Source organism: Typopeltis vanoorti, chromosome 16, assembly GCF_054136105.1.
Source record: "Typopeltis vanoorti isolate ZY-2024b chromosome 16, IOZ_Tvanoo_1.0, whole genome shotgun sequence".
Classification (NCBI taxonomy): Eukaryota; Metazoa; Arthropoda; class Arachnida; order Uropygi; family Thelyphonidae; genus Typopeltis; species Typopeltis vanoorti.
This window is the reverse complement of record NC_143564.1, coordinates 63,876,401-63,891,554: the sequence shown is the minus strand read 5'-3', so window position 1 is coordinate 63,891,554 and position 15,154 is coordinate 63,876,401. Positions and strand designations below refer to the sequence as shown.

Sequence of the window (15,154 nt, the reverse complement as noted above, 5' to 3'; positions counted from 1 at the left end):
AAAGATCAGCTCCCTCCTCTCTCTACCTGGAGTTTACAAAGTACCCTGTTCCTGTAAGCTGGCATACTTTGGACAGACAGGCAGATCAGCATCCATCCGCCTGGAGGAACACAAGTCTTACATCTGTAAACACAACTATGGCCATTCAGGCTTGGCTGACCATGTTTTGGACACCACCCACAGAGTATTATGGAAGAAAACCACCATCCTCCACCACAACAAATTCAAGAAAGAGAGACTTTTCTTAGAAGCAGCAGCAGCAGCAGCAGCTCTCAGAAACCAACCAAATCTTAGTAAATACAGTTGCATCAAGCTTCCGAAGATTTGGGAAATACTCATCACCAGAGGTCCCACCTTACATTCCAGGCCACCTACTACCACCCTTAGAGGGCACTCTACCTAGATAGGACTTTAGTGTCACCCACGTGGTTGGGCTTAGTATCGTAAGACTTGTGTATGCATGTTACATTAATTGTTTTTGTAATCCTCGTAGATGTCCTAGTGACTAGGATATAGGAAGTATTAATTTCTATTTTAATTCTTTTTGAGTGTTGTAAAAAATCCATTAAGCCTCGGCCATGATATTATTATTATTATTATTATTATTACCCTAAGACCTCATGGAGTCAAAGACTCATCTGGGTGGTCCCTTTATCACACATACATCTCATTATACCGTGTCTTAATCATAATCAAACTCCTTGCAGACATCACACTCTCAGGCAAGGCATTCCAATCATTCACAATGCTGCACGAAAAAAACGTGCCCCTCACTTCCCTACTCACACCCTCTTTATACAGTTTCCAGGGATGACCCCTGGTTTTCCACCGATCTCCCACTATTTTCTGTAGAACTTCTCCACCGTTGATCTTATAACAACCCATTACCAACTTGTAGGTCTCTATCATATCTCCCCTCTTCCTCCTCTCCACCAGACTGCAATTTACCTCTTCTCAATCTTTCCTCATACTCAATATTCCAGATGTCAGAAACTACCTTAGTCAGTCACATTTGGACCCTTTCCAACATCTCTTCATCCATCTGAAAACCCGGGACCAATTCTGGGAACAATAGTCCATGTATGGCCTAAACAAAGCCTTATACAACGGAACAAGAATCTCCCTACTTCTGCACGTGTGTCCTCCACATCATTCCCAGAAGCCTTTGTGTTGTCTTTACAATTCTGGCAATGTATCCCCTAAATTTTAGATCCTTATCAACTATCACCCCCAGATCTCTTATTTCCTCTACCTCCAACAATATATTCTCACCAAGCATAAATTCTGCATCCTATCTTAGTTTTCCAATTTTAAAACCTTATATTTTGCAACATTGAACTCACATCCCCATTTCTGTGCATAATCACTCATTTTATTCAAGTCTTCTTGCAAGGCCAAAACATCTTCACAACCCTTTATGGTTCATCCCAACTTTGCATCATCTGCAAACAACTGAATATCTCCATCCAAATCTTCGCCAATATCATTAATATACAAGTTAAACAGTAATGGCCCTAAAACAGACCCCTGAGGCACTCCACTAGTGACTTTCCTTTTCCTGGATATCGCTCCCCCATACACAACTTGTTGATACCTATCAGATAGCCAGTCTCCAATCCAATGCACTAATCTAATATCCAACACCATCTGCTCTAGTTTGACTGTCAACTTATCATGAGGTACTCTATCAAAAGCCTTTGCGAAATCCAAGTATATTACTGTATATCCTTCTCTTCTATCCAAGGAAGCAGTCACTTTATTGTAATAAGTAATTAGATTACTAAAACATGACCTCCCGTTAGCAAATCCATGCTGTCCATCAAAGATAATATTGTTGTCAACCCAATTCTGGATCCTAGTTCTCACAAGCTTCTCCAACAACTTAACTACAACACTTGACACACAGATAGGCCTATACTCCTTAGGAACTTGACCAAGTGCAAGACTCGTATTAAAAAAATATGTCAAGTTAGGTGTCAACTCCCTGGGACATTCCTTCAGAATACACAATGATATATTATCAAGTCCCACAGCCTTATTTACATCTAGTTTACTCAACTCCCCAGACACCTCTTGTTCAATTACAGTCAGTCTCTCCTCCCCATCATCAACTGTCCTTAATCTCTCCATGAAGTCACATTCACAAGATTGAAAGATCTTTATGAAACTGCTCATTAAGTATCTCCACCACATATTCTGCTACAGCTGTCTTTATACCATTTTCTCTAATTAATGTCATCCTTCCATAATCATTCTTTCTTTTGATCTAGATATCGAAAGAATTCCTTAGGATTCTTTTTGGCTTCATTAGCTAACTGCTGTTCATACCTCACTTTAGCTACCCTCACCAACCAAATCACCTGCCTTGCCTAGTCTTTGTAAAACTCATGGAATTAGTTATTTCCACTTCTCTTATGCTGCCTCCATAATGCCCTTTTTCTCTGTATCGCATGCTTAATCTCTTTATTCATCCATCTCACACCTACCTTATTTAACCTTCTCACCCTTGGAATTCATTTAGACATTGCATCTGCTAGATTTTTTGAAAATCCCCCAAGCTGCATTGATCTCTTTTCCAGCTAGTTCCTCATTCCATGCTACACCCACAAGCTGTCTCCTGAGCTCTTCATAATCACACCCCTTGTGATTCCATATATATCCTTTTCTCACAGGGATCCTCGCACCGCTGGCAACCACCCAGGTAATCACCTCATGGTCACTCTCACCAATTGGGTGATGATTTGACACCTCATTTATAATTACATCCTCTGATGAGATGACCAAATCCAAGACCATAAATCCTCGTGTGCCCTCTGTTACATACTGTCTGAGGTAGTTATCACTTAAAAACTCAAGAAACTCATTTTGTTTACTTCCAGTTGCTATCTCATCATTCCAGTCTATATTGCCATAATTAAAATCACCCATAATGATCACTCTTTTCTTATTTGCTTGGCTAATTTGACTATACATTTCACTATCACCACCATCCACATTACCTGGTCTATAACAACATCCCACGAAGTATTTGATTCCATTCACCTCTATCTCACACCATACTGCCACAAAACCACTAGCACTATTTCAGTCTTGCATCTCTACTTTATATGGACATAACTCTTTCTCTATGATCAATAGCACTTCCCCTCCCTTTTTACCCCTTCTATCTCACGAAACACATCATACCCTTCCATCCCTATTCCTGTCAGGATGTCATCCTCTTCCAACCATGTCTCACTTATTCTGACAATCTTTGGGTGAACAGACGCAATTAGTGCAACCATTTCATCTGCCTTGTTTCTTATACTTCTATCATTGGTATACAAACACAACTGCTCATTTCTGGATCTACAGCCAGTTCCACTGATGCCACTCACTTGATGTGATCTCTCCATGCTAGTCTGGGGTCATTTCCCTTTCTGCTTCTTCATTTTAGAACCCTTTTCAATTCCAACTGTTTCCTCTTGATCCCTGGTCATCCCATTCCTTTCCTGCCTACACATGCTCTCACTTCCTCTTGGAGCATCCACCTTTCTCACGCTGTGTACCCTTGTCCACTCTGAGCCTCCCTGTGTTCCTGCTCCTCTTGCACACCCATTCTCTCATTTTCTATACTCATACCACTCACTTCCCTATTCATATCCACTTCTTCAATCTCTCCTGTCTTACTCTCCTGCTCTTCTACATCACTCCCCTCTCGATCTGATTCATTCTCTCTATTCACTTCTCTACCTTCCATCAGCAGTCTCTCCAAGCGAATCACACCATAACCACTCAAATGCAGTCCATCGCTCCCATACAGCTCACTTCATCCCTCAAACTCATTCCACACATTAATAAACTGTACTCCCATCTCCTCACACATTTCAGCCAGCATATCATTCATAATCTTTGCTCTCCACCTCATTTCACCACAGGCAACACATTGTCTACCCTTCCTGTCACACTATTCTCTTTTATCCTTCCAAGCAGCCTCCTGGTATCCATTCTGACACGCTCTTTTCCCTCTCTCAAATCATTTGCACCAATAATACTATTAACTCTTTTGCTCGCTCCCGCCTCATATCTAATGCCTCAATCACTCTACTTATTTTACCGCCTGGAAAACATACCTTGTGCATTCTATCCTCTAGCACACCTTTAATAATGGAGTCGCCATACAACGTCACTCGCTCATCTTTCATTAACTCTTTCATGCCATCATGATTTATTTTAATAGTTTTGACCTGAATTCTCTTAAATTCATTCCACATCCATTTCATTTCTTGCCTCATCCAATCCAATTCAACTTCCGAATCTCGCGACACATTCTCTCTATCATTCAATCGTTCTAACTTTCTAACTCTTGACCCCCCTCTTCTCACTTTCATTCATCCTTCTTTGTTTCCGTTCTTTCGGTCCAACATACGTCCAACTTTCGCTATCATTCTTCAGATTATGGTAAAATTGCAGAAAATACTGATGGATGGAAGCAAGGAGATTATGATTCCCTTGGTGTGACAATTAATCACATGATATATGGATTAATGGGGGCACATTTTGTCACACGATTTTCAGAAGATGAGTATGTGTCGTAAAGAGTTCTCAGATTATTGGTTAAGGTGATGTCTGGTTCCTGGAATGTTGGATAAGGTTGCTGGGAAAGATGGAGGAAATGCAGTTTGAATAACATCATGGACAGAAGAAGAGTGAAATATGATTGGGACATATAAGTTGGTAAAGAGTTGTTATCAGATTAATGCGGAAAAGATTTTTCATAGAATAGTGGGAGAGAGATAGAGATATGTAGAGCAAGAGGCCATTCCCAGAAGTTCTATAAGGAGAATGTGAGCAGGAGAAAGAGTAGTAAGTTTTTTGTGTAGAAACTGGTTGGTGAGTGGAATGATTTGTCTGAGAGTGACGGTGTAGAAAAACAGTGAATGAGTTAAAAGCATTGCTGATGAGATATGTGTGATGGAACTTCTCACGATAAGTTTTTAGAGTCCATGATGGTCTAACAGTAATTCCACAGCTACATTTTAATAAAGTATTATATTAAATGCCTTACACAACCTTTCATATGTCCAGAACTGGAGGATGAAATCCCATATGGAGGCTGGTCATTATACATAAGATATGCCACATCCTATTATAAAATAAAAATATACTGTTAAGTATTATAACTTACTCATATTCTTATATGTCACACAGACTTATTCAAACATAAGATAGTAAGCAGACTGAAATATCAGCACAGTATACACTGCCATAAAATATTATATCCACTGTCCACAAATTCAGCAAAAGCCATTCCTTATGATACTTCAGAAATATTACATGAATTGCATGCCAGTTAATCTATGGATAAAGCTTGAGGGTAATAATTATAGACAGTGATAATATTTCTGCTCATATAAAAAGCCAGCAGAAAAATATGCACATTATTAAAGACAACAAAACTTCTGCAATTATTGTTACATATAATAAATAGATTCGCAATGATCACATAATCAAATAACTTTTTTAAATCTACTACTTTTTAGAATATTTCATCAGAAATTTAGATGTTTATTAAACTGAAAATAGTAGCAGAATGATTCTTAATACAACAACAAAAATAAAAAAATTAATGTTTATAGAATGGCTTTAACAACCATTGTTAAAAAAAAAATGATACGTAATATCATGTTGAGATGTCTCACACACCGTCTCATTGTTTGTCTGCGCTGCACAATATTCATCATAACCTATTCTCTGAATTTGAGACTTATTATGCAAGATATACAAAGTTGGTTTAGAACAAGGCCTTGATTTTTATTATGCTGAGTTGGACATTGTGTCATTATTATTATTATTATTATTATTAAAATCAATGCATTAAGAGGAACACTGCATACATGGTTCAAGAACTACCTCTCAAACAGAACACAAGTAACAAAAATAGCTACATGTCATAGTCAGAGTATACAAGTAAAACACAGTGTACCTCAAGGCGCCATATTATCACCCACTCTATTCAACATATACATTAACGATGTTCATAACATATCCATAAGAAGTCAAATATTTCAATACGCAGATGATACTGCACTACTAGCAATCCACACAGACATTAACACAGCTCTCTGCAAAGCACAACAAGACCTAAAAGAAATCACAACATACTTCCACCAAAACGCAATTCTAATCAACGGCACCAAAACACAGATGTTGATAATACACAGCCCAAGAATCATGCGCCCTGCATCACTATCGATACACTGTCACATGTACTGCTGCATTAACAACAAAAATACCTGCCAATGTTCCGAAATCAAACCTGTAACACACGCAAAATACCTCGGTCTCTATATAGACTCCCACCTTAAATGGACAAAACATATAGAATACCTACACCCCAAATTCCGGATCATCACAGCAAAACTCTTCCAAGTTAAAGACATTATTCCACCCAACATAAAAAAAATTCCTATATCATGGTATCTGCAAATCCCTACTCAGAAATAACAGGAATAACAGTCTATGCAAATACATCAAACAGCCACCTAACAAAATTAGAAACACTACACAGGAAAATCGTGTCAACAGTGATCTGGACACCTTACATGCAATAATCAATATCTGACAAGCACATGGCGATACACAGAATTCTGAGCATTAAAAACCTAAAACACTACATGACATTAACAAGGAATTACTTCAACATCACCTATCGAAACAACAAAGACACATATCGTATAACACGACCTACAACAACTCTCTACATCCGTACACCCTTCAACAACTCATACGGTTCTTTTGTGAGATCACATCAGATATCCACGCAACTCAACAACCTACCAAGAAAGTTAAAACACATAGATAACTACCGAACATTAAAAAACGAACTCTGGAAAATATACCAAAAAAGTTAAGACACCATTAACACTGATATACACATCGCAAATCACTAGCATCCAATGCCTACATCCCATACATAAACAGTAACAACAACACAAATAGTGAAGGCTAAATCCCACTCTCTTCATAAAAGCTAACCCAAGCTTTGAAGTAGGTGGGATTAACTTGCCTCACTCATCTAGAAGTAATCCTTATAAGTAAATACAGATATTTGTATGTTTTATCACTCTTTTTCAGTTATTATTATTATTATTATTATTATTATTATTATTCTGTATACTCTGTATTCGAAAATTCTGTATAGTCTTTATTGTTAATATTAGAAGAACATGTGTTATAAATACATAATATAGAAGCAAAAAAGTATTATTAAAATTTTAATTGAAATCCATTGTAGAAAATGCAGCATTTAGTGCTGAATTCTGTAAAATTATAAGTTGCAATGTCACTCAAGATGTTTATTGTATGTGTAAATATTTTAGCAATCAATAAAATATTATCATTAAAAAAAAAAAAAATCAGATCTCCATGGAGTCAAAACACTCATTGCAGAAGGTCCACATTCTCATGCAGAAAGGTCATTGAACTGTACTTTAAATCCATTCACAGTTTCTTCACTCACCATCCACTCTTCATGCAAATAACCTCATCCTCACATCCACCTTATACAGCTTCTGGAGATGGCCTCTTATTCTACTCTTGTTTTCCTCTATCTATGAAACATCTCCTCCACATTCACCTAGTAATAACCTTTTACTAACTTAAACATCTCAATCATATCTCCTTCCATTCACCAGGCTCTGCAAGTTGAATTCCCTCAATGTCGTCATATTCCACATTCGACTTAGTGAACCTTCTCTGGATCCTCTCTATGATATCCTCATCCCCTTGAAAATACAGGCAACTAAATGTGTACACATGCAGCCTAATCAAGGTTTTATACAACAGAACCATAAACTCTTTGCTTCTGCTTGTCAAGATCCTCCCTATCATTGACATAATCTGTTGTTGTTTCACAATATTACCAATGAGATCCCTAAACTTCAAGTCTCTGTCCGCATCACTCCCAGATCTCTGCTTTCCCATACATAATTCACTTAAAGTTATTATTATTATTATTATTATTATGGGCAAATTCAAGGAGTCCTTAGACTCATCAAGGGAAGCCTTAAACATCATGTTGAGCTATCCATGTCATGGCACCAACAACAGATTCTGGCAACCTATTCCACTCATTCACTACTCTCCAAGTAAAAAATCTAGTTCTAACACCCTTGCTAACTACACTCGTACTCAGTTTTCATGGATGGCCCCAGGTTCTCCCACCAACATACCTGTTTTGAAAAATTTCCTCTGAATAAATCTTGTAAAAACCCTCAGTAATTTGTATGTCTCAATCACACACCTCCTATCAACTAGTTTCGGCAACCCACAAATCTTTAACCTGTTCTCATAAGGTTCATTCCATACCCGCTGCCATCTTGGTCATTTGCCTCTGGATTCTCTCGACCTCTTCCTCATCACCAAGAAACCCTGGTTCCAGATCTGGGCACATTATCTGACAGCTAATCACCTATTTGATCTCATCTGTTTCACATTAGTTTCTAGTTTATCATGTGACAATCTATTAAGGGCCTTTGAAAAATCCAAGTATCCCACTGTATATTCATCTCCCTTATCCAGTAAATTTGTCATCTTGACCTAACATGATCTAAAAACCTATGTTGGTAAGAACTGAATTTCAGTCACTTGCAAAACTCACATGTTAGTGTTTGTTATAATTGGCTTATTAAGTAGGAGTGAAATATCAGTAATAATTTTTTTAAATTTATTTATATGAGGTTCCCCCCCCCCCCCCCAGTTTAGGACTGGTTGAGCCTTCCTAGTGAGGGATTAAGTATGTATTCATGGCTGTAAATCTGTGTGTGTGTGTGTGTGTTCAAGAGGCTGGTCTGCCCATTCTGAGGGATGAAAAACACAAGTTTCCAGGTAAAAAACCATCTACCTCCGTATGAGACTGGCTAACTCACCTTTAGTCAAAAGAGACCAAATAAAGTTCCTTATGTCATGGATGGGAATCAAATTCAGGTCTTTCCAACCAAAGGGCTTTGTCTATACCGACTGAGTTACGGAGGCTCAACATCAGTAATAATGGTGATTTAATCAGGGCCAGCTCTACTGATGGTGCAAGGCATGGATTTGCATGTTTTTGGGGGATGGCGAAATAGGCTACTGCATGGGGCAGCAAATTCCTAGGGGTGGCCCTGGATTTAATGATACTTATCGCAGTGAAATAAATAAAAGATCAAAGTAATATAAATATGAAAATAGACTAGCAAATGAAGTCAAAGGAAGTATAGGATAATTTTGTTAGCATATCACTGCATGTCTTGACGGAATGGTCTAAGGAGTTAACAACAGCTTTATCCTACCTCTTTAACATGAGTCTTAGATTTTGCCCAATTTTCAAAAGAGTGCAAAGAGGCAAAAATGGTTCTACTTCATGAAAGAGAGTGATAAGACTAAGACTCTGAATTACAGGACAATCTGTCTGTCTTGAGTTGTGTTTAAAGTGTTAGAGAGGCTAGTGAGGACCATAATTCAGAATTGGGTTGCCAACAACAACATTCTCTTTGATGAACAGCATGAATTTTCTAAAGGAAGATCATACATTAGTACCATAGGCAGGCAAGGCTAAGGATTTTTTTTTTTTTTTTCATTTTTAAAATTTTATTGCATTTATATTTATTTTTTCTTATATTTATTGTTTTACATAGTTCAGAAATCCTGCTCTAGGGATGAAACATGATAATTTCTCAACCCACCCCAGGCCTTCATTAAGTAGGCAATAGTCTCATAATGAAATTCATCTACTATCTAAAGATAATTACAAACATCAATTCCTACAGAGGATTTAAACCATACACACACTGCTGATTGGAGAGTGAGTAGGTTAACCACTTGGCCAACCAGGCTAACAAATATAGATACAGATGCATTAATTAGCAATATTATATAAAAAAATAATAATAAAGGAATCTAACTAAAGTGCAAAATATTTAATAAATGTTAACCATATACCTTTTCACTACTGGTAACCTGTTTAACTGTTCTACTCAGAGGTGATGTGGGGGATGATATGTTTTCTGAAGACAATTCCCAGTATGCCTTTTTACCTGCAGTATTCAAATTTACATAACCCTCTCCAAAAAGCACAGGATCATTGATGAAACCTTTATCTTCTTCTTTCTTAGGCAATTTGTATATAATATACCTATAAAATAGTAGATTTGGGTGAGAAGAGTATAACAGACACTGCAAAATTTATTCACAGACATGACAAAAAGAGGGAGGAAAAATAACAGACATCAAACAATACAGACTGCAAAATGAGTAAAAATGTCAAGTGAACAAAGTAAGTTAGAACAGTGAAGATATTTTGCATAGAGAGAGAGGGGGGCTTATACAATATTATACAACTATATTATTATTACACCACTGTAATAATAATAATATTTTGAAAATCATAAAACTCACTTCAGTATATTAACTTTATGAATTATCTGATGATGATGATCTACATATCAATGACAGATTCACGTGTTATTGTTAATATGAATGAGGAAACAAAGATTACTCTCCCCCCCCCACAGAGTGTTTCAAATTAAAGTACCCTTATTAAGAGCAATTTATAGAAAGAACCAATAGATGAAATGTCCTCAGACTGGGTGAATATCCTTACCAGATCATGAATATAATATAATAATAATAATTATTATTATTATTATTATCATTATTATCTGAGACCTCCAGGAAGTCAAGGACTCATCAAGAGAGGCTATATATCAGCCAAACCAGTTGTCATACCTTCCCTTAAACTCATCATACTAGATGTACTCACTACCTCTAAAGGCAAACCATTCCACTCACTCACCACTCTTTGAGAGAAAAATCTAGATCTTACCCCTTTCTTATCTGTAAACAAACTTAATTTGCATGGATGCCCATATCTTCTCTCCCCCCCACCTTCCACATATTATTATTATTATTATTATCATCATCATCACAGGCAACTCCAAGGAGTCCCTAGACTCATCGAGGGAGGCCCTAAACATCATGTCAAGAACAACTATTCAACATCCACACATATCTATCATACTTTGCTTTGAACTCATTCACAGTCATGGCACCCACAACAGACTCTGGAAACTTATTCCATTCATTCACCACTCTCCAAGTAAAAAAACTAGTTCTAACACCCTTGCTAACCACACTCTTGCCCAGTTTCCATGGATGGCCACTAGTACTACACCACCAGTCCTGTTCTGAAAAATGTCCTCTGAATTAATCTTATAGAAACCCTTCTGTAATTTGATATAACATTCATATATCCTATAACACCCTTTTAGCATAATAATGCTAAAAAGTTGTAATATAATTATGTTGTAATAATATAAAAAAAGTTGTAATAATGTATAATTGAATAATAATAATAATAATAATAGCAGACTAAAAGAATATAATTTGCAAATCTAAGAAGATGGGAGAAATAGTGATATAACTGAAACATATCCTTAGAGAGATCTTACTTGATACAAAGTACAGTATTCACTGGATGGAAGAAAAAGTCTGAAGGTTGGGGGGGGGGATACAAAGCCAACTGAAAGTTGGAAGTCATCCAGTACGTATTTAGAATGGGTTAACAGACTGTGCAGTGAATACAACATATGGAATTTTTTTAAATTCTGAAATGTTAATTAACAGATGGCTTCAAAGTCAGGAATCACTTACTACACATTAAATTTACAAACCTGTGCAATAATATACATATGGATGGAACATTAACATTTTGGGTCCAATCGATGTGTATGACTCAAAAATGTTAAGTCTGGAAAATTGATCCTAATTGTTTAAGAGCTTTTTATTATTATTATCATTATTATTATTATTTGACACCTCCAGGGAGTCCAAAGACTCATTGAGGGAGAGTGTGCCAACAGCATCAAACGATTGGTCCCCTTCCAACTACTAACCGCGCTCAAACTTACTTAACTGAGCCATTAGTAGTAAAGGCTCTACCAATAATAAGATTTTGAATAATAAGATATTCTGCTATTCTTGACACAAGATGTCGCCATAGTCTGCACCTTTTTTTTTTTAGTAGCCATATATATATATATATATATATATTATGCATATCATATATATTATATATATCTTGGAGGTGTATAATATATATATATATGCCAGCCTGGTTGGCCAAGTGGTTAGAGTATTCACTCTCCAATCAAGAGGCTGTGGGTTCAAATCCCTCGTAGGCATGGATGTTTGTGATTGTCTTTCACCTTCATACATTCATTCACCCAAGTATAGATACATTCTCCCATTATATACATGCAAGAAAGTCAACCATAGAACCCACACTAATCCAAACAAATATACTCTGTTATAGTTAGACGCCACTAGATGGCGACACTTGTCTGTCTCTCTTCATCGGATGTAGTTTATAATTAGCACTGTTGGATCAACTATCTCTGATTGTCTACCGGGTTTTTTTTTTAATAAAGTGTGAATAAAACGAACAGGAAATGAAAAACAAATGAAAACCGCTTTACAGTATAATGTTACCTACGGATTAGTCCTGCTTATACAAAGTTTTCCAAGTTTTATAAATTTTCAAAATAATATAAAATAGTAATATAAAGTTAAGAGATTTATTCAAATATTCTTTACATTAATTTTGCTAAAAGGGACTCGTCTGGCTTTCATTTTTAACGAAATCTTGTCGCAGTACATCAATGTTAATAGACTGAGCAATATTATTTGCTATTGAAATTAGTGCCAAACCATTCTGTTTTTCTTGATTCATGCTTGATCGCAGGTAGTTTTTTATTACTTGTAATTTAGAAAATGTTCTCTCTCCCTTAGCAAGTGAAACGGAACTCAACAATTAATCATAAGTTGATTTTTGATACATCAAAAAATAAAGAACTATTTTAGGTATATTTTCGTAAATTTTAATCAAAAATTACAGTGATGTAATCGGGTCCAGGATACAATTTCAGAATTTATTTGTTCGTTTCCGGGAAGATCTGAAGGGGCCCGAACGGAAGACGACGTACATTCATAATTATATGTACCATTCGCTGTTCGTTTAAACTCTTATCTCATATTTTTTTACATCTTTTAGGCGCCTGTGTAAATTGCACACTTCGCACACGCCACCAGCCGGGCCTATATATATATATATATATATTTGAAAAGATACTACTAGTTTACTAGTTTCGTTGAATTGATCAACATCTTCAGGCATCACAATCAAATAAGTATATAAAGAATTACAGACTTAAAATTGTAATAACAGAACAAGTATAAAAAGACAGTAGCGTGTTTGAAAACAAAATGCGAGCTTGAGTTCCAAACAAACGTATACTACTCGCTGTCGCGAGTGCGCCAGTACTGAACAGAGGCAACATGTGATTCAAAGAGATTAAAACTCAGGCTGTTGTTGATATGAGAGGAATCTAGAGAAATTTCCCTAGATTCGACAATCTTTCTCTCGAGTTCATCATAGCATACATGGATGTTAGAAGTTTGAGTCCAGTTCACAATGTGCTGGCGGCCTTCGTCTGAGTTAGCTGAAAAGAGAACGTGGCTAAAGAGAGCGCTAGCTCTAGTCCTGTTATATGAGATGTCTCGACGGTGTTCTTCCAAACGTAGAAGGAGATTTAGCAGTCTGGCCATAGTATGGCTTTCCACAATCACATAAAATCTTGTACACTCCTGGAAACTGAGTTGGAAGATGTTTCTGTTTAGGTTTGCTAAGTATTGAACGAAGTTTTGGAAGCGTAGTGAAGCAAGTTTTGACTTCTTGAGAATCTTTGACAGTTTGGGTGAAATAGAGCTGATGTAAGGCAAGGAGATGAAGGCTCTTGGAGAAGAAGGATCTTCAGAAGTAGTTGAGTGACTGGGGGGAAGCGCACTTAACCTTTATTTCAGAATTACAATGACATCCATCACCAGTGGCGCACTCAGGATTTAATCTTGGAGGGGGCCGAGTTGAGTAGACGTTTTGCGAATACACACTACACATCGCATGCGACCTATAACTGAGCATCTGCAGTGATCGCTAATTCATAAGTAGCACACAACATAAACAAAAAAAAATGAATTTTAATTAGGGAAAGATTTTTGGAAATTTTTCTAGTGTTTCTTCCTTTTCTTTGGGGGGTGCCCGGGCCCCTTGGCCCCCCCTCTGGGTGCGCCACTGTCCATCACAACATTAAAGGAATCTACTCTAGTCATCAGTGGCGAATTCTCCATGTTTTCTTATTATTTATTATTTCTTTGAGAAAGAAATAATAAATATTATTTCTTTCTCATTAATTGAGAAATCTTGTTGAACGCAGTACTTATACAACACGGTTCCGATAAAAACACAGTCTACAAATTGTAGTAACCCTTTATCTTTTCATATGTTTTTCACCGCGCGACTTAAAAATCAAATTTTATCTTCGTTAAATTTTTGTCTGCCTGCATCCAGCATGTAATTATAAGTAACGAATTTATATTAGGAGAAATACCCTTTAGCACTCATGTACCTCAATTGTTTACCGTGGAAAATGTTTATTGTTGAAAATTGTCCTCGTTTCTGCCAGGAAAGTGCATTAAAAATCATAAGTGTGTTCATCTCAAGCTGAGCACTATATTTTCTGGCGAGGAACATACAATATGTAATGCTTGCTTTTTTGTGTAAAAAAATATTTTTATAGTAATGGCCACAAACTGCAACGAAAGGGGAAAATAAACATAAAATCCGAGAAAGTGTTTATTACTGGCTCAACAATAAGTGTAAAGCGCGTTGCTCGTGTGCGCGATATTCTAATGGAAAAATGGAGACATCTCTAATGATTTCGATAGAAGATTGCACCTCAACAGAAAATTCCTATGGATGGAAATCTTATTAAACAAAAAACTCACAAAGTTTATAAACATTTATAGGGTAGAACAGGTGTTCAATGCGGATGAATCCGGGTTATTGGAAAAAAGTGCAAAAACGCACCTATATTTCGAAAAATGAAAGATCAGCTCCTGGATTCAGTTTCCAAAGATAGAATTACTCTACTGTTTTGTAGTAATGCATCAGGCGATTACATGAGAAAACCAGTGTTTATTAACCAATCCTTAAATCACTATTATTATTATTATTATTATTGTTCCCGGAAACTCCAAGGAGTCGACAGATTCATCGAGGGAGGCCCTAACATCATGTCTG

At 36.7% G+C, this 15,154-nt stretch overlaps 1 protein-coding gene across 1 annotated transcript in view; it reads right to left on the bottom strand.

Annotated features, from left to right (window-relative positions):
- The window catches only part of DNaseII (deoxyribonuclease II), a 107,632-nt gene that overhangs the window by 48,663 nt on the left and 43,815 nt on the right, over positions 1 to 15,154 (bottom strand). The window contains exons 3-4 of the mRNA XM_090406232.1: positions 9,961 to 10,153; positions 5,053 to 5,125 (exon numbers count right to left, since the gene is read on the bottom strand). Coding sequence (XP_090262358.1) covers positions 5,053 to 5,125; positions 9,961 to 10,153 — 266 coding nt within the window. The remainder of the gene's footprint in view (positions 1 to 5,052; positions 5,126 to 9,960; positions 10,154 to 15,154) is intronic.